Here is a 27,482-nt window from a genome sequence, read left to right on the forward strand (position 1 = left end):
TTTGATTGTTTATTTATGTTATGTAGTTTTTTGTGTGTCATTAAAAAAATTGAAAGCTAATGGCGAATGGCAAATTATGAAATCACAACTTAATATTGTTGAATTCATTTTCAGGCGGGACGGTGCTGGTTTATCAGGGAAGAAGATTTAGTGGAAAGTATCTTTATGTGCAGGAAGAACGCATCCTTTTAATTATGAGCGAAATAATGATCATTTTTTGTATTCATCCCGAAAGCTGAGGTGGCTGCTTTATCATCCGTGAGCTGGCGATCATTGGTGTAGGCTGTCACGTTAGCTTTGCGTTTTGTTGTTGTGTTTCGTGACATGTTGAGCTTTCTGTAATTCTTGTACCCACGGTCTCCATAAAACAGTCATGGCAAGACCTTCAAGGTTTGTAAATATTCAGCAGAGTTTTTTAAACTGGCTTTTAAAAAAACTTTTTTATGTTGCAACCGGCTGTACAAGTGTTTATGAAGATTAAAGGTACTATTGACGATAACTATATTTCTTAGAGCAATAGTATCAAAGATGTTTAAACAGTGGTAATTACGTTAAATTAGTTATTTCTGCATAATTAATAGAAGTCGCATCAATTTTGCTCAAACATGGTATCTTGCCTATTAATGTTAATATGTGTGGCCTCCAAAACGTAGATTATGATCACTGTCGCCTGTATTATATAACCTCCTATGGCCTTGACATGTTCGTTATGTTAATAAATTAATTCTTGACTTGAATTCAGTGCCTTGTTATCAGTGATGAGATTTCCCAATAAATGCTTAGCTAGGATTTACCATACCAGAGCTTAAAAGGGTAACCGTCTCATTTTTTAGAGCTGGTTTCTGAAGAGGTATAATCGATAATTGAGGCTCTATGGGTTGTCGCAGGCTTCATTGAATGGTTTTGTCACTTTCGAGGTGACTTTACATTGCAACAGCTACTGTACAACAGTTTCACAGTGTTGTTCCGTTTGTTTGACAAATGGACACAGTCTTTGCCTTGGGTTTGCAAAGTGCAGACACGAATTCACCATCATGCACACAACCAACTTAACTTATGGGGAGCACAGTCCTTTGCAGCAATTAGCTTCTAATTAGAAAACCCAATTTCCGCATTCAGTTGAATTGAAATGATCATAAATAATGCTGAATTCTTTATAGATCTTCAAAGCTCTGAAATGGAGTAAATGGAGTTGGCATAAGCAGGGCAGTTATTACACATGAAGAGACTTGGGGCTTACACGTTTCCCCCTGTTTCTGGTGATCACTACCTCTGAGCACCCCAAGTTGAGAATGGCTGATCTGTGATTCGTGGAATTCTGGTTTTTCATTTCATTTTGTGCCCATTTTGATCACCTTTTTCCTGTTCTGGTTTTGCAGGACCAAGAAACCTGTGGATTATTCACAGTTTGGGGATCTTGATGACGGTAGGTATTTTGGAGTCATAAAAATTAATTAGTACCTAATGCCATGTTTTATTTTAGTGCAGTTCAAGTCCCCCTGGTCCAAGGCTATTGGAGTGACATTAATAATCCAGAAGTAATAAAATAGATGGTTTCTGCCTTCAGCCTTCTCTGATGAGGCTTAAATTAATAACTGCTGTTCCTCTTGGCTTTGCATTAATAAAGTAGTTAGGACAGAGGGTCCTAACAGGTGCAGAATTCAAGGCCCTTTCTATTGCTGTGTCCCAATTCTCATACTGAGCCCTCAGCCCTTCATCCAAGTCCACACTTCTTCTGGACTTCAAGTGCGTGAGTATTTGAGGGGTCATCGTTTTAAACAGGGTTTTGGAGACACCGTTGCTTGACAACACTCGCTGGTTACATGGCTCGGGGTCAAAATTGTTTTTTGTTGTTGATGCTTCTTTTCCAGTGGCTGTTGGCTGATCATTTTTTTTTTAAGAATGTTTCATTCTTCGCTCGCAGTTTGAGGAAATTGAATTCCTTCCCGTCTATACCTTGCACAAAAGTAGTGCCACATCGTGTTCATTCATATGGAGCAGGCTCGACTCAAAATGAGCGAAGTTTCAGGAAAGCTTGGCAATACCACTTTCTGTTTCTTCAAAACTTTGTATTACTACATGCATTTCATGGCGTCTGTCCCTGTACAAAAATGACAGTCCAAGGACCATAACACGTTCATTCAAAGTAAAGTAAATAAGGTAAACTTGGCCATCTCAAGTTTACCTCAAAGCTTTGTTTGATTAAATACGTGTACTATTGAATATTCCATGTACAAAATACACCGCACGTAAACGAATATTCATCAGTCAAAAGGAGGTGACTAAATAAAATCTTTATGTCAAAACTTCGTACCAAAAATATATACGTAGCCTAATTCAATTTTGTTTTTACGTAAAATATGAGTTTCACAATTGGCAAAAAAAAGTTCAATCTTACTAATGCTTGGTTGATATTTTTGTCTCCATGGCAACTTCTCTCTACACTTGGATAGGCTAACATATGAAACGTCACCATTCCGCAAAGAATTAGGAGTAATTCCTTTCAGTGAAGTCCACTCCGATGCAGACTTCAGAGAAGGGCGCATTGGAGGTGCTCCTGAGCGCCTTTGTGAAACACAAATTTAGAAATGGGACGCCCTAAGCCTCTTTCAGACTTGAGCTGGAACGTGCGTATCGGGACACGGCCTATCTCTCCACAAGTTATACACAGCTCTTCACCTGGGAGAGCTTTAAATTGACCCATTTAATGTGTTGAAGGAATTTAAGGTGGAACTGGGCAAGTTGACCTCTGCTTCACAGCCATGAGCTGGTGATGGTTTCAAGTGAGATCGAAAACCAGCAGGTTTCAAGGCCCTGAGGAGTGGAGCTGAGGACCCCCAAGTTAGAAGGTGGCAGATGTCGCCTTGGAACTGACTGAAGCGCTCATTCCCCGCTTTTGAATTATTCGCATTTAGACGACGATTTTGCCTGCGTGAAAGCTCCTCCAAGCAAGAAGCCAAGAGGGCCAACGACGGAGCAGGAGCGAGAGAGAACGCCGAAAGCACCCGCCAGAGTCTCGAATGAGGGGTCCGGTTCGCAGCCCGAACATCGAAATGAGCGGTAATTTGATGGTGGCTTGTTTTTGCCCTGCATAGCAAATATGATGGTAAAAAAAACCTGTTCTCTCCTTCCACTGTTACACTTTCACTTTGCTCTGTTGTAGAATTTTGCGGCACCTGGCTACTGTTGTAACCCTAGCTGACATCTGGAATCCTTATCAGTTATCCCCCTTTTCTGCCATAACTCTAGCCTGTGTTACTTAGAAGTCCAGTCCTCATGCAGAAGGGACTCAGTTAACCCTTTCTTCACATCTTGTATCTTTCTTCACTATTAAATATTTAAGAACGGTTATAAACAAGAGGGGACCATTTGGCCCAGCTAGCCCACTTGGTGGTCGTTTTTAAAGATAACTCAGAACAAATTCTCCTTTAACGTGATGACCTGGAGACCCATTTAGAGTAGAAATCCTTTGAGTGACGTACCTTGATCTTCAAGAGTGCAACAACAGCATCCCACCTGGGATTTGAACCCGGGACCTTCTTGTCAGGAGTTCAGAGCGCTGACCACTACTTGACAGTCCTTCCCAGGAGAGAGAAGAGAAAGCCACAGTCATGTTTACTTGCATTGTCAACATACTTTATAACATTAAGGCTCTAGTGACAGCATCCCCTGCTTTACAAGGCCAGTGCTCAAGCCGTTGAGCTACGAAGTCTCCAGTGTTGCTAATTGGTGGAATTAAATTCGAATAAAATCACTGAGTGTACTGGACCACTGCAGCAGAAAGGCTGCCTTTTGAGTAGTGATCTTTCCGTGACAGTACCGTTCAATTTGGAATAAAAGGTTGACTAAAGACTAATAGTTGAGCAACTCTACATACAAGACATGAAATCCAGCATCTTGCATCTCCATCGACACAGTTGTGTTAATCAGAACCGCTAGGTTTCTGTTTTCAGCAGTGTGTCTGTGTGGGGAACTAAATAAATATTAACATAACACTTAACAGGGTTGCATAACAGTTATCATTGGTGCCTCACAGATCTTGGGTTCTGGTGTTCAATTCTGGCCTGGGGCTCCTTCTTGGGGGAGTTTGCATGTATGCCATCCAGGTGGTGTGGTTTCCTCCCATTTTCCAAAGACATGCAGGCTAGGTTTCAGTGCAGTTACTAAATGGTGGCCCTGAGGGGAGTTATTGTCCTGTCCAAGGCAGAAGATAAGAGGCTCTCCTATATCAGATGGAAAGGATTAGAAATCATTTTGGAATTTGGTACTTTTTTCATTTTACAGAATAGTAGATTTTCATTATTTCAATATACAGCTGTAGGGGTTGTATATTGATTCAATACCTACTTGAGGCAGTATAAAGAAATTAAGTTACAAAAATACATGTTCTTGTTTCAATAGATAATAGTCAAATAGATCCAACCGGTGTATACAGTTCACAGTATTGCAATTATTTCTATATTGATTTTATTTTTCATTATTCTATGTCATACTCTGAAATATTAAATAACCAGGATTACAGTTTTAGATAAGATAAGATCACTTTATTGCCCATATACAATTTCTTGTATTAGGAATGTTTTTTGCATACCCCGACTTGCTCTCCATGAGACACACAGACAGGGAGAGAAGCTTGGGGTCAGAGCACAGGGTAAGCCATTGTACAGCACCCCCGGAGCAGTTTGGGTTAAGGGCCTTGCTCAGGGGCCCAACGGAGTAGGATTCCTCTGCCAGCCACGGGATCTGAACTGGCAACCTTCCATCCTCAGCTGCAGATCCTTAGCCACAGAGCCACTGCACCGCCCTCTGAAGACAGAAGGCTTCAGCAGAGAATGGATAGGACGAGCACTGATTAATAATACTGAATTAGAATTCACAATTCTCTTACAGATTATCTGTGCATGACAAAGTGCATCACAGAGATTTAGAAGCAGCTCTTGTCTTGTCTATGCTTCAGTCAGCTGAAGAACCTTGTGAAGCCCTTTCACCTGAAGAAAAAGGTAAGCATTAATGACATTAAGCCTGATTTTATATGACAATAAGCTTGTCTTTCATCACACAACATACAGTAAATGATGACTCTTGCAGGCTTGCACATTGTCTGTTCGTTCTGTTAAATGATTGAAGCTCTTGCCCATTTCAAAATAGGTTAATCAACTCTTTAAAACTTAGTGTCTTGTTAACTTTAATTAGTCATGATTCTGAAAACCTACTTAATAATTCTGTGCACATATGCATAGGCTCCATATATATTTTTCTTATTTCAGTAAAGTGAATAAAGGTATTTTATCACCCAGTGATCTATTTGTACTGCAGATATTGTATATTCTCATATCCTGAACATTTTTTTTCTTTCACTGCCCAGTGTTTATGTTGAGTGCTTCTCCTTAGCACAGTAATTTCACAAACAGTGTGATCAATGTATAAATAAGTCATAGGGGCTTAGTACACAATTTCTTTTTCAATTCACGCACAGGTGTTTACAGAGATATCTGTCCCACTCTTCAGAGAGGTAATACTATGCTGGCACGAGCAGCAGTGCTCTCAGTAATTAAACTGAAACGTAAACCATCCATCGAGTTGCTTTACAGCCGCAGAAAACTGATTGTGTTAAGTATTTTAGAAAGAGTGCTCATTAAAGTTTTACAGTTGGTTTGATCTATTTATCTGTTAGATGGTACAATTAAAAAATGGAAGAGCTTTTCCCTCAAAGTGTGTTAGCTATTTAAAAAACTTAAAATGTCAACGAAGATGTGCATATGTGTATTTAATAAAGGAAACGGGAGTCATCCTGAAGGAGAATCTGAAAATATGAATGGACCTCCTTTACTCTCAAACTGCAGTGTGGATATCAACCTTCTTGGTAATATTCTTTAAATTGTCATAATTCAGGACTTCATATTCAGAAACATTTTGTGTTTGTGCCTATTAACACGTCTACAGTGGCTATCAAAAGTATTCAGCCACCTTGGACTTTTTCATATTTTATGAAATATGTAATTGTGTGTTTAATTGTTTTGCCATTGGTTGTCACTAAACACTCTATACTATCAAAGTGAATTAGTTATAGTTAAATTAGTTATAGCTAGAAAACAGAAAATAACTGATTTAGTGGACCAATGTTTAGTGATTAAATGCTATTGAATCTTCATGTTATTCTTCAGCACAACTGAATTGTTGTTTTTTCCCTTTAAAAATGTTACTACATTTAATTTATTTAAACTATTTCACAAATACTGCATATCGCTTGCTCAGGATTAACTATATGTGTTAAAATTAAGGCTTTTTACTATTATTTTTATTATTAATTATTAACTAGTTATTATTATTATTATTAATAACAACAATAATTATTGTTATTGTCATGGAGATTGCCTAAATTGTATGGTACAGGATGCCTTATCCTACGCCTAACAGCTTTGTGTAAATGGCTGTAGTAATATAGTAATTATATTAAAAAATAAATAAAATTGAAAAGGTGCAAAAGAACTTCCATACAGGAAGAGATTTTGTTTTGTCCAGCCAATATCGATCCACTTTATCCAATACAGGCTAGCAGGGGAGCCAGAGTCTATGACAGCAAGCTGTAGTGCAAGGCAGGGTACACCCAGGATGGAACGCTAATCTACTGCAGAGCAAATACACACACACTTATACATACCACGGCCAGTTTTCCCAGAGGCCAGCCTTAATCTGCAATGCCACTACTAGGACAGGACTGTGGGAGGGAAAGGGAGCACCCAGAGGAAACCCAAGCGAACATGAAGAGAACATATAGTCTCCACACAGATAGCACCCCCGGTCTACCACGGGCAGGTGTTAATGGCTGTGTTTTTTGTTGTTGCCCGCCGTACAGGCTTAGATAAGATTACAGACGAGAAGAGCTCTACTTCTGGTTCCAGGCAGAGGAGAGCAGCCTCAAAGGCCACCGAAAGGCAGAAGAAGATTTTGATGGATGATGAAGGCAGCGATGCTGAGGCAGATGAAGAGTACCTGCCTACCTGTACTCCAGGTAATTGTCTTCACCCACCAAAGCTTTCACTGTTGAACATGTCTATAACATCCCACCCTGGTGAAGACTAGACTTTATTTTATTCATTGGTCTGTTCTTAGGAAGATCTGTTTCAGAGAAGTCCAGTCATGTCATCTTATTATTTTTTAGAGAATTGCCACAATAATAATGCTTTTTGCGATTCAAAAAACATCTTGCATTGGTTGCTTTCATTATAGGTTATATTTATTTCAGTGTAATAAACAATGTGTTATTTCTTAGGTTTGTAAAAACAAAAAATGGCACTTAAAATTAATCTCGCAGCTCTTTTTTTCCCCACAGTATTCTGTGTTGATACCCGTTAAGGTTGGGAAGAGGTGGAGTTTTAGGGTAACTGCTTAGTTTTAGAAAAATTAGCCTGTTTGTTGTACAGATATTTGGCTATAGCCCAGGTTAATGATATCTTTAAATGAATTTGATTAACCTGGAAATATTAAACAAGTTTCCCTTTAGAAGGTGACTTGAAATGCTTAGCTCTTTCTCCTTTTAAAATGGGCAACTTGACAGACTCAGTCATCATTAACTTGTTTTGAAATTTAGCAATGAGTTTAAATCTGTGAAAGATTCTAAAAAGGACTAAAGTGAAGCCGATTCATTAGTTGAAGTGAAGTGACTTGGCTGAATTTGATTTGAATTTTAAATTTAAATAGTACATTAGCAAAGTTGGAATAATATACCTACAGTAATTATTATACGTGGGGCACACACACAAATATGTTTAGATATACAGTACGTATAATCCAAGATATTGCAATGGAATAAATGTGGATGTTGTAGGATAACATAGTTTTTTAAAGAATATGTAATGTATTATTACATTAGTTCTTTCTAGAAAAGTTTAGATTACATTTACTGGAATAAGCGGTACTGTAAAAAAAAAAAAAGAACTTTCCAGAAGCTGTCAGTAAAGACGAGGCAGTCATTCCTAATACATATTTTGCCTCAGATTAAAATAAGCGCTGTTGACATTTACTTTTCACTCTAGTTATTCATCTTGGGGTTTGTAATCAGTAGCTATATGCCTTTAACAGATGTTTCAGGATCCGTGAGCTATATCTTTCAGTTACTAAATGTGTCCCGACGTTTATTCTGACCGACAGTATATAGTCAAAGCCGAGCTCGTGGTAATGTCAGGAGTCACACTGGAGGCTGTAGAAAATCACAGCTGCTGGCGAGAATGATCATAACCTGAGTCATTGCAACAGTCTTGAAAACATGATGCAACTGAGAAATGATGTACAAAATCCAAACAGGTTAAAATGGTCTAGAAAACATTGATCAGTGGATATAGCACATTGGTTTGTCAGATTGTAATTGCCATCTTTTTTATTAACCCTTTCTGCAATTGCCTGTATTGTAAAATTCTGATCTTTAGAAGCTGAATAGTATGTAGTGTTACTACAATAAGGAAGTCCACGTGGAAAGAAATAACCTCAGTGCATGTCGCTTAGTTTTCTTTCGTTGTTGAATTTTCGCCCGCATTTCTACTGTGAAATCCGAAGTTCGTAGTTACAAAAAAGTCCTCACTGTCATTTCTCATTACTGCCACTATGTGCCATCTTTTAACTACTGAACACAGTCAAGGGACCTGTTTTTTTCATGATCTGTGCAGCTCACATGTACACATGTCAAATGACTGTTGTGTGTGCATTTCATGTCTTTATTATCATGTTTAATAAAATGAGGTTTTTAATATAGTGGTGGTAACAGGAAAACTCCAGTAGTGTCACAATCTTCACCACACTCAGAATTAATTTTTTTGCTCTGTGTCTTGAGAAAACCCAGCACTGTCATGCCTGTCAGCACAGATCTGAAAGCACACTTTGCATCATCTTTCATATAGTGCTTTGTTCTTTCAGTGTAATAGCTGAAAATGTGGTCCCTCTGGCTGAAGGGTATCTTTAATAGCTGCTGTCAGAGATGGGGCGTCGGTACTAGTTGTCTGTCGTTTCAGATGGAGGTTCAGAAAGCGATGCCGATTTCAGCAATGAAGAGGAGAACGATGAAGAATTTGCGGTGAAAAAGAACGTGCCAAAAAAGCCCAATAAAAAGGAGAGAAAAGCACAGCCGCAGAGCTCAAAAAAGGAAAAGAAGCCTTCGAAATCCAAACCTCGCGCAACAGGTGATTTTCAACTCATGATTGACAATTGACTTTCTTTATGTACAATCAAAACTGTCGTGTCTTATTCCTCTCGCTCTTATTTATGGTTTATTTGTGTTCCTCATAGGATAGTATAAAAGTATGAGTCAGCTTTAAGTTCTTTTAAGTTGCTAGATCATTTTTTTGCTTCTTCATTTAGCAAAAGGTTAGAAAGTAATAAGTATCTCATTCCTTTTGTTTCTTTTATACTAAATAACTGTCTTTTATTTTTTCATATGATCACTCCAAAATAAGTCTATAAGCATTTTTCGTATAATGCGGTCAGAGTTTATGTAGTAAATCCTAAATCCCTCCTTCCACTCAAGTGACTCCTTCAGCTGGTACTCCCAGCCCCACAGCCGCCAGGCCTAGTCCAGTCCTGAAAAAAACGGTGCCATCTACTCCTCCCCTGACCGCCTCTAAGTCCCCGGTCAGTGGGAGTCCGGGCGGAGGGAGGATACCGAAGTGGACCCCACCAGGTGAGCGAACCCAGCAGGGCCCGTGTCGGGTGCGTGTAGCCGTCGCCTCAGGAAGCACGGTCACGCAAGCCGAGGTCACCGAAGAACGCACGTTGGAGATGAAAATGCCCTTCAAATGTTGTGCACGCGCAGGTGTGGTTGTGCGGCCAAAGACCGCGAGGGGGCGTTGAAAACTTTGTTAACTGGAAGAAACAGAATCACTGCATTCTCGTGAGCACAGGTTGAGACCGGGGTGGGAGCAGTCGGCCAGGGCTCTCCAGCTCAGGTTAGCGGTTGAGTCAGTGAGGCGTGCGGCTCCCCTCCAGTGGGGATGGGATAAGATAAGATCGCTTTATTGCCCATATACAATTTCTTGTATTAGGAATTTGTCTTTTCGCATACCCCAACTTTCTCTCCATGAGACACACAGACAGGGAGAGAAGCTTGGGGTCAAACCGCAAGGTCAGCCATTTATACGGCACCCCTGGAGCAGTTGGTGTTAAGGGCCTTGCTCAGGGGCCCAACAGAGTAGGGTCCCTCTGCCGGCCGCGGGATACGAACCAGCAACCTTCCAGCCACAGGCGCAGATCGTCAGCCACAGAGCCACCATGTGATGCCATGCTGCCCGGAATGTGGTAGAAAAATGTAGAAAAGCTCAGAGGTGGGCGTGTTGGAGTCTGCCTAGATTTCCTCATCCTCATCAGTCGAGGGCATCAGAGCAGCAATAATAATTCAGATTGGGACTGTACAGCGTAAACAGTCGGCGTTTCCAAATTTGAACCAAAAGAAACATTTGTCACTATCATCAGTCTGTGCTTGTCTGCTGAATTGGCAGATGAATTTTGAGTTTTCAGTGTGTGGGGCGCCTAGCAGCGTTCACATTTCCTGGCCATGGTAAGCTTTTGACTAGCACAATAATGGCGACACCGCATTTTCTTGATGGAATAAAACATCAAACGCACAGCTGGTAGGACTGTCAGCCTCGGCCTCTGCGGTTTGTACTCACACTTATATAAATTTTCACTTTTCTGTACGTAACCATGTGCCACATGCTATGAACACGGAAAGCCACTGGTTTAAAGTGTATTTCATGTAAATCTGGAAGATCATTTTAAAATCCTATGTTTAACATTTGTAAAGAAGCTGTGTTTCAATAGACAACAAATCAAAGACTCTATTTGTAGAACATTTTTTAGTGCATCGTTTACTCCAACTTTATTCCATCACCAATGAAAGTAAAGTTGTAAAGCATTGTAGATTTTGTTGCTTAAGGTTGTTTTTTTTTTCCATTTTGTTACCTTTCCTAAAAGAAAAGCTCTCATGTTTGAATCAGGTCCCAGAGTTTACTGAGGAGGGATCATCAGTGGTGCTCCTCTCCTTTCCAATGAGCAGGGATGGATGTGTTCTTCACTGGCACAGATTGTGATCTTGCTGAATCTTTGCATCTAAAGCAGTCCCGTTCTCCCACCTCTTGTGCTCCAGGTCAAATCGGGAAAAGCTCAGAAGTCCCGAAAAGCCTCCCAGCCAGGTCTCCGGGGCAGGGATTACGCCTGGGACTTTCCAGATTGGCCAGAGTGAAGCCTCTGCACCCCAGTGCTGCTGTGAACTGAACTCCACTCATCTCCAGAGACCCTTTCTCCCTTGCCAGTGTAGAAACCAGTCACGGCACAGACAAGTCACAACATCTTCTTGAGATTCTTCTGCAACACGTGCAGCCCCGGTCTATTCAATAGTTTTATTATCCTCCATTATTTATTGCTAGACCTCCACTTTAAAGGCTTTTTTCCAGACTTTTTTGGATAGTTTTGCTGAAGTTCCTAATTCCTGATAAAACAAAAAGGGCTTTTAAAATGTAATTTTTGAATTCTGGTAAGAGATGATGTCAGGGGCAATGTTTTTCTGTTGTTTTTTTTTTTGGAGGTAGGTGTCAGCATCATCTCTTTTTACCTTTATAACTATCCCTAACCAAACTGATTCCTACTATAATTCCAAAATCCTCAAATTATTTTATTTAAAAAAAACATTTTTAGCCATCACTGAGGGTCTCACTGCTATTTGTCATGACTCCAATATTGATTCATGTTTGTCAAAATAAATCCTGAGCTTGTTGTTTGCAGAACTGTATGTCATGCCTTGACACAACTTTACTCTGGAGTATCTTGTCTGGTGAATTGGAAATTGCTGGTTCATACCTTCTGTGGTTTTTGTTACTTGGCAAGATGTGCTGGAAGAGTTGAATGCAGTTGTTTTTAGTGCATTTTAAATACGCACACTTGGCAATACTGTACATTGCTTGGTTAACCATTTTGTGCTGGTAAACTATAATTGATGTTGGAAATAAGTATATCATACTTCATGATTTGTTTTAAACCTGTAAAATCCTGATAATCAGGCCTTTTATAACAATATGTACAAACCAGCCTTTTTTAATTGACAATTAGATACCAGCACTATACCCAATTTATAAACTTTTATTTGTATATTTTTATTTCTATAGCAGTAATATCAAATATGCTCCATCTTAGGTAAATCTTTTTTTGGTAACAAGTCAACCTAGAAAGAAATGACTTAGTTGCTCTTGTTAATCAACATGGGATGTAATTCCTTGCATAAACAGAAAGTTTCTTTTTATATATGGGTCAAAACTGTCTTCATAAACAGTGATAATGAGAGACGCTTTGGTGTATCCAACCAAAATGTGTTAGCAGAGCCAGTTTTCAATTTCAACTTGAATGCGATTTGCCCCTTTTTGCAAAGCCTATTCTGAGAATTTCTGGTTTTGTGTGAGCTGTTCTATAGGTGTGCTGGTTTCAGTCTTTGTCAAACAGTTTTGTATTTTTGTATCAGTTTTGTGTACAGAAAGAGAAATTTCTAATAAAAATAGTGATTGAAAATGTCTGCTTTTTATTAATCAATACTGGTAAGGTGGATGTCGTGGTTAGTTTTGTGGCTTCACAGATCCAAGGTCTTTAGCTCGACTTTAGCCTTGAGTGTTTGTCTGTGTGGAGTTTGCATGTTCTCACTTTGTTCACATGGGATTCCATCAAGTGCTCTGAATTCCCAGCTTCCAAAGACATGCTGGATAGATATGATTGACTGTTTTAAATGGTCCCTTTCTCCCTGCTATGGATTGGCATCCCATTAAGAAGGTAGGTTCTGGTGTGCTCTCAGTCCTGCCTTGAGCCCTGTGATTGTGGGATAGGCTGTCCCAGTACTGTGACCCTCACCAAGATAAGTTAACTGATTATGGATGGATAAAGTTAAATAGATTAAAATTTTCCCTGCAATTCTTTGTTATTGTTGATCTGTATAAAATGGTTGCATTTTAGTGCACATTGTGCAGAACGAAGGACTGTTTTTAAATGTGTAAATCAGTTTAAAGTATAATTTTCACAACAGGATAATCCTTCAAGGAAGTTAGATACAATACATGACTCCCCGTCATTCATGAATCAGAATTTTCTAACCTGGATGGCCGAAAGTGATGAATGTATGATAAAAAAATATAGCTCCTCATTACTGCTCTAGAAGAGCCACATATTGAATGTCCTCCTCTTTAGAAATCTTCTGTTTAAATGCCTTTAAGTTGTTTTTGGTTTTTTTGTTCATTCAGCTTTAGAGGACAGATCCTTTTTACACATTTTAAAGAATGTGGTTAAATTCCGTTGTCACTAATGTCCACTTATTTCCACCGAGAAGTTTCTGCTCCACCAAGGTCAGATCAATGTGTTGTTAACAGAACATTCCTGTCTTTGATTATTTTCTGCTACATGACTACCCTTTTCTTGTGTTGGAATGCTTTCCAACTATTTTTATTATTTTCATACCTCAATGTCCTTGATGTCTGATGTTTTCCTCAATTCTCATATATTTGATGACTCATGACTTGAAGCATATTAGGTATCAAGCCAAAAGCTATTGGTCTATGTTTTGAGCAGGCTATTTTCCAGGACCCAGTGATAACCTAACATACTGTATCTGTAATAAATGCCTGACAATTGTGATTAATCCACTATGTCCCTAAAGCCCACCAGAACTTCAGGGAATGTTTATGGACATTATTACATGAGAGTAATGCTTCAGAGAGACGGGTGTTATATTTAGTGTGTGAATAAAGCAGATGCTTCTGTGTTATTTTAACACGTGTGTGCAATGCATGTATATCTGATTTTGCACAAAAAATAAAGGTTAAAAAACCTAAAAGGCAGAGCCTTCCCATAATCTTTAAGAACTGGTCTGTACAGTAGTTACGGAATCTACTGTATATGGAACCTTTTTCTCCCTCTTACACCTGCTATGCAACACAAAAGGGGAAACAGAAATAGGGTATGACAGCTCTGTCATAGTGCAATTGCCAAACACGAATATCATTGGGAACTGTTTAAAAAAATGAATTGCGTTATAATTTTAAGACTGAAAGCCAAATACGCCTAGATCTTTAGATGTTTGGCTGGTTTAGAACATGAAACAAGTTAAGCCTTCTCTCTTTAGGGAATAGGAAAAGAATTTAGACAGCACCTTGTAGCTTGAGCATATCAGCCCTTGAAAGTACAGCAAGGCTGAGCCTGGTCGTTACTGGGAATGGAAGACTTCTATAAAAAGGCACTTATACTTGCTGGTGTATGTGGTAATGGAGGACTAGAAGGCTGTGCTTTTCAAGCTGCATAAAGTTTTTTACGCTAATGCTCCAGTACAGGCACTCAGCTGTAGGAGGTGTCATACTTCAGCTGAAGTGTTAAACCAAGGTTCTGACTACATTGGTCATTATTGGTCCCATCTGGGGTGTCTTGTTTTGTCAGAAGCCACCCTGCAACTCACAACTGGCAGACCACTGAAGCTCAGCAGGCATAGGCCTGGTCAGTATGTGGATGGGAGACCTCCTGGGAAAAACCAAGGTTGCTGCTGGAAGAGGTGTTAGTGGGGCCAGCAGGGGGCACTCACCTTGCGGTCTGTGTGGGTCCTAATGCTCCAGTATAGTGACGTGGACACTATACTGTAAAAAGGCGCTGTCCTTCGGATGAGACGTAAAACTGAGGTCCTGACTCTCTGTGGTCAATAAAAATCCCAGGGCGTTTCTCGAAAAGAGTAGGGGTGTAACCCCGGCGTCCTGGCCAAATTTCCCATTGGCCTTTACCAATCATGGCCTAATAATCCCCATCTATGAACTGGCTTCATTACTCTGCTCTCCTCCCCACTGATAGCTGATGTGTGGTGAGCATTTTGGCCCACTATGGCTGCCATCGCATCATCCAGGTAAATGCTGCACATTGGTGGTGGTGGAGGGGAGTCCCCATTACCTGTAAAGCGCTTTGAATGGAGTGTCCAGAAATTAATTTAATTAATTAATAAGTGTCAACAATTATTATGAATTATTATAAGGTTTTAGGGTGTTTGTAAGAGCAAGGATTTGCTAACCCCGGCAGTTTAAACCACCCTGGCCTCTGTAAGGTTTCTCCCTTAAATCTACCATTCTCTGTGTGATCTACTGTATGATGGCTCTCCTGGTTCAGAATGGCTGCCATACATCAGCCAACGTCTCACTTCAGTATTCACATTCACATTCAGGGTTCTGTCCTGAATGTGAAGTGATTCGGCATCCTTTGGGATAACAGTGTTATTCAAGCTAGACTTATTACTTTTGATTTCAAACTGATGTAAAGATGACATTGGGCAATGAGCAACAGATAATGAGAATGCTTAAGGTGGTAACTTTTTTTCCTTGATCATGCTTCTTTGCTTTCCCAAACAGAAATCTTCTTTCCAGCCCTCACGAATGTTTAGAAAATAGCCAGTTACATTATGGCCAGCAGCCATATCATATCACCCTGTAACTCACAACTGGTAACCCACTGAAGCTCAGCAGGTGTGAGCCTGGTCAGTACCTGGATAGGAGACCTCCTGGAAAAGCTGAGGCTGCTGCTGGAAGAGGTGTTAGTGGGGCCAGCAGGGGGTGCTCACCCTGCGGTCCATTTGGGTCCTAATGCCCCAGTATAGTGACGGGGACACTATACTGTAAACAGGCATTGTCCTTCGGATGAGATGTAAAACCGAGGTCCTGACTCTCTGTGGTCATGAAAAATCCCAGGGTGTTTCTCGTAAAGAGTAGGGGAGTAACCCCACCATCCTGGCCAAAATTCCCATTGGCCCTTACCAATTATGGCCTCCTAATAATCCCCCTCTATGAATTGGCTTCATTACTCTGCTCTCCTCCCCACTAATAGCTGATGTGTGGTGGGTGTTCTGGCGCACTATGGCTGCTGTCGCATCATCCAGGTGGGGCTGCACATTGTGGTAGAGGGGAGTCCCCATTACCTGTAAAGCGCTTTGAGTGGAGTGTCCAGAAAAGTGCTATATAAGTGTAAGCAATTATTATTATTATTACGGTCATTTACTAAAGAGATGGTATGGATTAAGATCTATTTGCTCACATTACCCCCTATTGGCTGATATTATTCTGCAGCCTGGGTTCAAGAAAATTCAAAATAGACATTTTGTTTACAGCCTGATGAGGGTGCTGTTTCTTGAGAATCATGTCTTAATACAAACAATATTTCATTTTTATCTTCAGTGAGATACTAAATTCCTATTGATGTGCTGTATAAACCCAAACTGTACGGATGACTTACAAAGATTATGTCATGCATTATTTATGCAAAGTGAAATGAGCTAAATACCAGTAAAAAGTGCCTTAGTTGTTATTGCGCAACACAGGAGTTTAGACCATCGAGTATTGTGGTAGAACTTCAATAAAAAAGTGTAAAGCAATGGTAATATACAGACACACAGACCAAAATGTTTTCTCTGCATGAAAACAGGCAATTCAGGTTTCAGTACAAGTTAAAAGGCATCAAGTGAATAAAAGGTTAGATTTTTAAATAAAATGTGGAATGACATGACTTAAAACATAATTTATGCAAATCTGGTCCCAGAGAAATTCCTAAATGTAAATGTTTGTCAAATGTTTGTTTCTGTGCTTGAGTTTTTCTGACCTAGCTTATATTTAAATCATGTTTTGTATGATCTGGCTTCAGTTATCCTGTTCTGCAATCTTTTCTTTTCAGTAAGTATATATTTTAAACAGTTTTTTACCAATGGCATGCTTTTTGTATTAAGTGGGTGTTCATTTACCACAAATGGTTTCTGTTTTGACTGACTAAATTTACCATTGACTTTTTTCATTTATATTGGGCGAACATGAATATAGAGCTGTATACAACACATTTTGCATAACAATACTGTTCTATTGATAACATTCTTCTGTAGAGACGTTTGGTTGTTTAACCCTGTGTTTTTTCACAGGCAGATAGAAATTAAAGCAGTCAATAACAGAGGGCAGGATGGTGGCGCCTGGGGCCAAGGCTCCTATCTGTGTGGAGTCTGCATGTTATCCTTATGTCTACATGGGTTTTTGCCAGGTGCTCTGGTTTTCTCCGTCCAAAGACGTACTGGTAGGTTAATCCACTTCTGGAAAAATTGGCCCTGATGAGAGTGTGTGTCTGTGCCTGTGTGTGCCCTGCGATGGACTGGCATCCTGTCTTGCTCCCGTTGCTTGCTGGGATAGGTGACCCAGAATTGCATGAAGCAGTTAGAAAATGGATGAATGGATGGAATGATTTTGATGGAAAATTGTTAATAATGTGTAATACAGTTGCATAAATTAACGTGCTGTGATTCAGAAAACTAATTTTATACTGTTTTGATGAAGGCACTTCATTATTTATGCTTTACTTTGCTTTTCTGAATAAAATCGGCTTTCATTACTGCAATTTTACCCTTTTAAGACATTTTTAAGTTTAGGCTTGATAGTATATAAGATCTGGCTTATTCTGAGCCACTTTTTCTACTGTTTTGTTTTCCAAAGATCATTTTATGGGTGATTAAGCCTTCAGCAGCTCTGTGACACTGTCTTCCCAAGTCTGCTTTAGGGTGGCAGGAATTTTAATTGAATTCTAGTCAATGTTCAGATGCACTGTTGTTAACTTCCAAGGTAGACATGCCTTACATTGACTTCACAGTGACCTTTTGTGCACAGTTCACTGGTAGCAAGTAAAGTATTTTGATGGTGATAAAGTAAGACATTTACTGCTTCAGCCTTTAAAAGCAAGATGTAATTCAGTATGTTCAGTGTAGTCCAGTTTTTGAAAATCTGGGCTTCAGTCACAATAATGTGATGTCATGGGCAGTTATGCTGTCCCAGCAGTACCTAAGACCGTGTACCATCCTAGCCTCCCTGACGCAGTGAGGTGTAAAAATGACAGTTGAATTACTCATGAGCTGGGTACCATAGCAGCATATGAATCATTTTTTCTATTTTTGTTCTACTGGCGTACTGGTGTCCTTGAGCACTTCAAGGCCACTCTTGTTCGCAAAACTGGATTCTACCGCTGCAAGATAAAAAGACACATAAACTGACGACAAAAACTCTTCTCTCTGACACTTCACACACCTCTTTGTCAGTTCTTTGTATTTGTTCAAGGACAAATACACACACCAAGCATGGTGGGTAAATGTCTGAAGAAGCCGGGCCTACTGTTATGTTACTCAATTAAACAACAATAATTAGAGCTTTAACAGCCAAAAACACTCTGTGGCAGACTTAATTTATTGATTTCACCATCTACTTTCAGATGCTCCAGTTTCTGCGGGAGACGTACAGTAATTCGTCCGTAACGGTCTGCAAAAAAGTCTCTGGTGTCACGATCACTAACCCCTCCTCTTAAGGGCGCTCCAGCCCTTCCTTGTTCTGCCCCATTGTCTGCACCTGGTCCCTAATCCCGCTCCCCCTTAAAAGCCAGACGCGGACCTTACTCCTGGTTCCTCATTGATTTCCACATCATGAGAGCCCGGGGTCTTGCTGCGTCTGGCTCCGTTATGCTTTTAACTTTCTGTTCCTAGTTCCTGGTTCCCCTTGCCGGTTCCGACCCGGTTCCTGTCCCCCCTCCGGATGGATCGCCTGGCTATGGACTTCAGCCCTTGTTTCTGATTTCCCGTTTGGATTTCCTACATGGATTGTTCGCCTGGATTCACTTCCCCTGGACACCTGCACTGCATGGAAACGCCCCCCGTCTCCAGCCCCTTTTCCTGCATGACCATTTTTCCCCTCGTGTCTTCACTATTCTGGATCGTGTCGTCCGCATAGGGCCCGGAAAGAACTGTTTCGTGACATCTGGTCCCTTCTACTGTATGGAGCCAATTAAAACTCAGGGGCTTTCAGGTTATAATTAACAAATAAACAAGAGGATGAAACCCTGTAGCTCTGAAAGAAGCCCTGTTTGTTAACTGTATTGTGTGGCATTTAAGATGAAGCCCTAAAGGCGGTTAATTGTCTATGACCACCTGTAATAGGCTTGAGAGATATTGATGCACAGTTAAGGAGGGTAATGCTGGATTTGATTTCAGAAACCAAATGGAAATTCCCCCTATGAAAGAAGCCCGTTGTATCAGTTACAAGTATTTAACATACGGTATTTGTTTACATTACTCTTTCCCTGCTGGCTGGCAAATGTATGCTGACACTTTAAAATATTGACGACCTATTAATTAAAACAATTGAAAAGTGCCTAGAAACTGGGGCCCCGAGTTCGGAGGCTCATGGGGTCAGTAAGTCCAACAGGAACCCCTTGCAAACAGAGCAGTGCATGTTTTTTAAATTACATCATTGTCCTTTGCCAGTGCAAAATGTGCACTGTTGGGACAGCATTATGGTATTATAATAATAGTGGAATTGAGAACAATTAAGCAAATGATAGCTTAAATCAAGTAATTTAGAGATTGTTTAGGACAAGAGTCTGAATACCTTTAATCCCCTGATGACCACAGTAGCACAACCTATACAAATTAATTACTTGAATGCATCAGTGCTCCATATACGGTAGGTAATTTAAGGTGACCTACAGTAGGTAAGTGAAGATTACCTTAAACTTAGTTCCAATGCAATCCATTTGCAGTTCAGCTTTCTTGCCAAGAAAACCATCAAATATGGCAGAAGGAGTTGAATTTAAATGCACAACAAGATTGAATGTTATCGACATCTTTAAACGACATCTGTTAGTTGCATGCTTTTTTATTAATTATCACTAGTCATAGTGATAAGAACTATTTAGTCCTTGAGTTGTGTAATGATACATAACATAAGGGAAAAAGCTAAGTGACATGTACTGTATATGTATATTCTCTACTGTTTTATGGTGTGACTTGGTGAATGTGGATAGGTAATGCTGTGACAAATGTTCCTCAACATTTATTATACACCAGCAAAAGGAATATTGCAAATGTTTGAGGTTTAGCCAAATCCAGGCATTATATAGTGTAATGACTCCAAAGGGAAAAAAATAACTTAGGAACTCATTTTAATATTCAGCGCTTTATTCAAACGATGAAGAAAGCTATGTGTTAATAACCAGCAGCAGCTACTCTTCAAAGAAGTGCATGTCCACGGTTTAAAAGTAGTTGAGGGGAGGTGTATGGAAATCTGGGATACTTGATTTGCAGAGAACTGACAAGCCTTTAACAAATGCTAAAGTCTGTGAGCTAAAACATTAACAGGATCATGGTAAAGAGACTCATCCAATGGAATGATAGTTAAAAATGATACGTTGAAAAACAACGTGCTGAGCATTGGAGCTTCAGAAGCATTGCCTGCTTGATAAAGGAGCAGCTGCCGATGAAGAGGTGGTTATCCTGGATGGTACAGTACATCATCTCGGGTACTGCTGGGGCAGCAGGAGCGCCCATGACATCACAAGCGCGATTGTTTGGAGTCCAGGGCCGTTGCCGTGGTAACTGACAAACGTCGCCAAGCCGGGCGCTGAACATGTGCTCGCTGGAGAGGGAGTCGCGTCGCAGTTTGACAGGCGTTAGCTAGGAGTCCTCCTGCCCTCAGATCAAACCCTTGTGTCAGCTGCCCTGCCGAGCCAAGTAAAAGAACCTAGCGAGGTACCCGGTTATGGAAAGGATAGCATCACTGGCTCATCATTCTGTAACACAGCACTGGCAATGATGAGCGTACCGGGTAAAAGACGTGACAGGAAGTAAGTAATGCGTTTATGCACTTGGTAGGGAAAACTGCGCTGTTTTTAGTTTAGTTTCTGGACGTCAAGAGGGTGCATGCGTCTCGCTGAATTGAAGTACACACCTGTATGAATTGTTCAAAACAAAGTCGTGAGTCTTGACTAATTATCAAACTGGAGCGTTTTTAGGAAATTGAGTTTTCCAAGCTACATTCCCATGTCATGTTTTAATTTATTTACAAGTTAAAATAATAATAATAATAATGTTGTGAAACCACTAAAGCAAATATAAAGTTTTATTTTCCTTCTGCCTCTATATTAATTTTTAATTGGGGTGACGTACAGTAAATATTTCTTTTGCAATAGTATGAGGCAATAACCGTATCCTTTAGACTTTCAGATGTGGTTTGATTGTCAATAAACTGCAGTCTGTGGCTAAGAAAGTTTATTCTGAATGTCCTTCCCCTATAGAAATAAACAACTAAGCAACATGTCCTCTTTCTGCATATACATTTATGCATAAACTATTAATCATATTCGTTTTCTCACAGTGTAATTTATGCTTTAATATTAATGAAAAATCCCCAACAGCACAATAAAAAAATCCATATGGTAATATTTGCAAAGTCTTTGCTACCACAAACTTTAGCTACCAAACTGTATAAATATTCTTGTTATATATTCCATTACTGTAATCATGAAAATTTAATGCTGTATTTTTATACCATTACAATAGAAAAAGTTTTTTTTTCTGAAATGATAAAGTGAACAAAGCAGTATAAAGTCATGGGCAGTCTTTGGGTTTTTTATACATAAATTGCTTTACTTTACATTTTGTCAACATTATTCTTCCTTTGTACTTCTGCTATGTGCTCTGAGAGATTGCTGTCGATATCATAAAACGGTGACTGAATGAACTGATAAAAAAGTCCTTTTATGTGTTTGTTTGCAACATCCATCCATCCTCTGAGAGGCAGGTCAGGTTCCTAGGGGGAGCTGGAAACGTATCCCAACAAGCACCAGGTGCAAGGCAGGGTACACCCTAGACTGAGGGACCAGTCCATCACAGGGCAGACAGACACAAACACTCACACCAGGGCTAATTTTCCCAGAAGCCAATTAACCTACCAACTGTATATGTTTTTGGACTGTGGGAGGAAACTACAGCACCTGCAAGAACATGGGGAGAACATACAAGCTCCACACAGATAGCACCCCAGGTCCGGAATGAAACTCAGGGTACCTAGTGCTGCAATGCAGCCAAGCTAACCACTGTGCCATCAAACCACATGCTGTAGTTTGCCACATCCACAGAATTTTTATTGTGTTCTTACATAAAATACTCAATGAAGGACAGCGAAGATATTGGAAATAAGAAATGTTTTCAATTTCTTAGAAATATAAAAGAAAATCAGTTGCTGATATAAAGGAGCCACAGACAGACTTATTTATGACCATCAATTTCACATTTTGTTCCCTGAAGCTAAAAGTGCTGCTGACGTTAATTGCAAAAGGCAGCTGGTGCATTCGTGCTGAACAGTGATTCTTCATCAGATCATCAGGCCGTACAAACAGCACATGGTTGAAGATCAGCTATTGCATATTTTGTGGCAGAAAGCAGTTCTGTAGTGTTTCATGACCTACATTTTTACGTGGAACTCCAGATAATCTGTTATTATGAATCCTGCAATATTGAAGAGTTACAAGTACACCTTTGCGGGGAGGGAGAAGTATTTGAGGGAACTTGTGGCACTGGCAGTCGAGAGGAAGAGTGTAAAAATAATTCTCCCAGAGAAATACTGTGTATGGTCGCTAAATGGGATTCCCCCCCTTAGGACTTTATGTTGCTTAGGAACTATGAATAGAAACCTGCCCATGTATGTGTGCAGGTTTAGTCAGTTTTGCACCATCCCATTTTTTTTCTGTTTGTGCCTTCTGGACAAGATGACGGTCAAGATTAGCTTAGCTGTGGTCACCTGAATAAATTCAGACTCTGACTTTCTCTGGCAGGTTGACCTTAAGCATCCTCTCCAGCAGAACCTGCTCCATCTTATCTGCTGTGTGGTAAACCATTGATAGATGATGGCTGATGTTCTTCTTCACTGAGAGTGCCTCGTTTTTCATTTGTTTTAGGGCTTTTGGGGATGACAAGTGAACAGGGACACCCATCCATCCGTTTTCAAACTTTCTCATCCAATTCAAGGTCATTGTAGTGCCAGAAGAGAGGACACAAATCTGTGGTTTATTATTTTTTTGACAATGCAGTGAAACACACTCATTTCATTTACTGTGCATTGTGAATTCTGCTGCTCAGATGCGAAAACCTACCGTTTGTGTGGGTGGCTATAGTAGTTATATCAGCTACGTTTGCTAAACCAGGAATGCACTATAATAAATATTTATAACAACCGCAGTTCTGTGGGGGAAAACAAGTACTGGAGCACTGAACTTTAATATTCATGATTACTGTCCATGACAGAGTTACGTTCTCCTAATTGTAAAACACCATGTTGAAAGTGTCACGATTGTAGTCCCTCCTCCTTAAGGGCGCTCCGGCTCTTTCACTTCGGACCTGATTTTGTGCACCTGCCCCTTGTTCCAGCCTCCTTCCAGCCCCCCTTAAAAACCAGACGCCCGTTCAGTTCGGGGCTCTGCATTGATTCCTGTATTGTGCGAGCCCAGGACCCCGGAATCGCCTGGCTCCGTTATGGTTTTAAGTTTCTGTTCCTGTTCCCGCTCCCCCTGCCGGTTCTGACCCGGTTCCTGTTTTTAACTGTCAGTCTCGGATGGACTGCCCGGCTTTGGACCTTTTGCTTTCGTCCTGGATTTCGCATCGGACTCTGTTTTGGATCGTTTGCCTCGGCCACACCTCCCCTGACCACCAGCACTTCATGGACCCGCCCCCCTGTTTTCTTCCCTGCTTCCTGCATGCTTTTCTCCCCAGTGTCTCCTCACTCAACCCCGGATTGTGTCGTCCACATAGGGTCCGGAAAGAACTGTTCGTTACAGAAAGAGGCTGGAGACATTTTTGGTGATGGTTATAGGGTTCTCCGCCACTCTGATCCCTTGATTACTAATTTCGTTGCACACCTAAAACCTCCAGCTGACTTGTCTTTAAAATGTATTATGGACAATGCTGAGTAAGTGCTCTCGTAAATGGAATTACAGCCAAATTTGTTCTTCTTAGTCCAGGAAACATAGGAAACCTGTGAAACCTGTGTGTGATTTTCTTAATTTTCTTAATTGAACCATTTTACAGAATATATATATGAACTGCTGCGTAAAGACTGCACCTTAAAACCTCTACAACAGCAAAATTTTAAACAACTGTAGAGAGGGCATCATGGTGGCACAGTGGTTAGCATAGGTTCCTCGCAGCATCGGGACCCAGGGTGTCACGGATGTCGGAAGGGCATGCCGTAGAATGACAAGGAGAGCAGTAGAGACCCTGTGTGTAGCGGCAAAAAGGGGCAACATGGAGGTTAGCCCAGGCTCAGGGGGTCGGACGATGTCGGTATAGAAACCTGTGCCCTTTAGGCCACGGACAGGGGGCAAACTGGTAATAGGTGGGTCTCAGGACATCCGCACCCTCGATGCTGAGCCAGGAGCAGCGCAGACACAGGAAGTAAACAGGGAACTAGGAGCTGGACAGAAGTAGAGCGCCCTCTAGGTGTACAGGGCGTGACACAGGGTTCAGTTCAAAGGGTGCTCTCTGCCTGGTGCTTGTATGTTCTCTCTGCGTTTGCGTCGGTTTCCTTCAGGTGCTCTGGTTTCCGCCCACAGTCCAAAGACAGACTGGTACTGTAGGTTAATTGGCTTCTGGGAAAAACTGGCCCTGGTATCAGTGCATCTGTTCCATGCTAAAGGGGAAGAAAGGAAACACAACGTTTCGGCTGTGGAGCCTTCTTTAGGTGTGACACCCGAAGAAGGCTCCACACTCGAAACGTTGTTTCCTTTCTGCTCATTTCAGTATGGAAGTAACCTTTAACTTGTTCCTTTGCAGACTTTGCATGCTGATGCAGCTCCCTACTTGAACTCCTTCAGTGTATCTGTGTTTGTCTCTGTGTGTGCCCTGCGATGGACTGCCGTGCCATCCAGGGTGTATCCTGCCTTGCGCCTCTTGCTTGTCGGGAGAGGCTCTGGTTTCCCTCGTAACCCTGTACCTGATAAAGAGGTTAGAAAATGGATGGGTGGATGGATAAACTTAAATAAACTACCTGTAGCTTATTTAATGTGCAGGTGTCTTAAATTGATATATCAGGAAAAAACACACACTTGTAACGGCACGATGGCCAAAAATTGATGGAAAACTGGACCCTGTGCGGTAGCAGGTTAAATATCAAGCACGGGGTTTGAGAGAGAGCCGGGTGTACTTAGCCAAATCGTAGAATCCGGAATCGTAGTCAAAGGGAAGCAAAGGTCAGGAAGCCAGAGATTCAAGAGTCGAACAGCGATAAAGTAGACGCGAGGACGTTAACTAGGAGCTCCACTGGGATACCCAATACTGAGCACCGTGGTGGTGATAAAGCTCCCTTACGTATTCTGAGAACCAGGGGGTGCGATGGTCATCGATGGGTGTGATTAGATAATTGGTTTCTCTGCCAGCATTTGCGTGAACTGGAAGGGGCTTGTTTCTGATTACGGGGGGCTGTGACAACTCTCCCATCGCAGTTGAGCAGGTTTCATACAAGAGTTTTAGATCTAGATGTCAAATGGTAGCGATAAATGCTACCCTATGTAGGATACTTCAACAGTCTCATAATATAGAGCTGGCTCCCACTGACTGGAACGTTATACCTATTCTTTGAAAAAGAGCCAAAAGAGATACAGGGAGCTACAATCCAATCAGGTTTACATCTGTCTCTTATAAAGGTGCACACAGGCTGGAAAACAATAGCTAATATAATATCATCTTTAGAATAATCATTTCAGAAATTGTAAGCAGGGAATTTATGAGGTTAATTGATAGCAAACTTATTTTTGAAAATGTGAGGTAACAAAAGATACACATACAGTGTGCAAAATAGCCTGTTTAGGTTTCCAGAAAGAAAAATCCAAGTTTGAATTAAGGGAGAGAAATCGAATTGGGTTGAGGTCATTAGAACCACAGGAATCAGTTCTGGGTCTACAGCTCTTTCCGTGTCATGGAAATAATCTGATAAAGATAAAAATCCTCTTTGTTATTAGACTTTAAAAAAATAGGTGGTGTGGCAAACTCTTTAGAAACAGCAAAGGCATCTCAAAAAGCTTCTGGCACCCTTCAAAACTGGCCAGACACCTGACCGAATTCAATACAGACAAGTGCAAAGTGTTACATTTGATGCAGTTGATTAGGGTGTGCATTTTAAATGCAAAATGTATGTCACTAACATACAAGATTTTTAATTAATGAATTCAATGTTCTCATTCCTCATGTTAGGATTGATTGTGAATAGTGTAGTATTAAAACCAAGGAAAGTCATGTTATAAATGGTGCAAATATAAACGTGCTATGTGTACTGTATGTAAGAAACAATTTTATGTCAAAATATAAAAGGCTAATTATTTTAGTCTTGAGTGATGACATTGCAGGAACTGCAGAAATGGAATCTTTCAAATCCTAATATGAATTTATAATGACAACGCTGTGAGAGAGCTGCTTCAGGACCCAAGAATACAAGTACATTCAGGACTGAAAGAGCTCTTCGTTACAAACTTGATTATCGGGGAAGAAGTCCCAGCCACGTTGATGAAAAAAAAAATGTTGAACTTACTGTATGTAAATTCCTAAATAAAGAAAAGTAAAAATGCTATTCTGGGATCAATAAGTTACTATCAACAAAATTAACAAAATCATTGTTAAGTGTAAGCTCACGTCTTATGTTGGGATGATATTAGACCAGGCATCTCTTATAACCGTCTATCACTATTCATATTAATATCTTTACAATTAACAATAACTATTAACAAGTTAATAAAGATGTTCTAAGTAGTTATGGCAAATTATTATAAAACAGTAATCCTAGGATTACAATTTGATTGTGCTCACAATTAGGGTTTTGGCACTAAAATCAAAATAAGTTACTGTAGATTTTGTTTATTCTTATAAATGTATGCACTTAAAGCACTTATATGTCATTCTGTTCGTACTGTATAATATATTTTATTTATATGACATTTCTAAATACCATATGCAACCCCAAGTATAAAGTGTTACAGATACTGTATGTCTGCAGTTTATTATAAAACGGGAGACAGTTTCCTAAAAATAAAAATATATAGTATTATTCTGTCTGTCCTGCCATTATATAATTACAGTATATGCCATCTTCTTTCCGATGAAGTTTAATGTTTAAAATATGAACCACACAGAATGATGCACATGTATAGTCAAATTCACAGTGGCCATGTTGCTAGATAGTATTTACACTTGCTATTGTGGTAAACAGCTTTAGGGTCCTGGGTTTAACAGTGAGGACCTTCTGTGTGGAGTTTGCATGTTTTCTCTTGTGGTTATATTTGTTTTCTCCAGGTACTCCGGTTTCTTTCCACCTTCCAAAGCGGTAGGGTGACAGTCTACAGTATAATATTGCCCTTTTTTAATGATTTGCAGGACTGAGGCCTCTTCCTCATTAATCCACCCTGTCTGGATCACCTCTGCCACAGTGCCCGTACCAATATACAGTAGTTGAAATAAGGTTCACAAAAAACTGAAGAACAAAAAATTCCAATAGGTTCTGTGCAAACATGCTCAGAGGGAAATGCAAAAACGTTTCTTCTGGATTTAAAGAAGTGCAATGTTTACGCAGAAGGAAAACAGCAAATCTGATCCTGTTGTCCGTACT

General features: G+C 40.3%; 1 protein-coding gene across 1 annotated transcript; it reads left to right on the top strand.

The window, feature by feature from the left end:
• Positions 1-128: 128 nt before the first annotated feature.
• On the top strand, positions 129-12,543 carry rad51ap1 (RAD51 associated protein 1). The gene is made up of 9 exons (XM_088923776.1): positions 129-390; positions 1,380-1,426; positions 2,916-3,060; positions 4,891-5,000; positions 5,777-5,863; positions 6,857-7,012; positions 9,006-9,173; positions 9,518-9,670; positions 11,132-12,543. The coding sequence occupies exons 1-9, from the start codon at positions 374-376 to the stop codon at positions 11,257-11,259; spliced, it is 1,011 nt and encodes a 336-aa protein (XP_088779902.1). The 5' UTR covers positions 129-373; the 3' UTR covers positions 11,260-12,543.
• Positions 12,544-27,482: the final 14,939 nt, after the last annotated feature.

This window comes from Atractosteus spatula, chromosome 8 (genome assembly GCF_055471065.1).
Source record: "Atractosteus spatula isolate fAtrSpa1 chromosome 8, fAtrSpa1.hap1, whole genome shotgun sequence".
NCBI lineage: Eukaryota > Metazoa > Chordata > Actinopteri > Semionotiformes > Lepisosteidae > Atractosteus > Atractosteus spatula.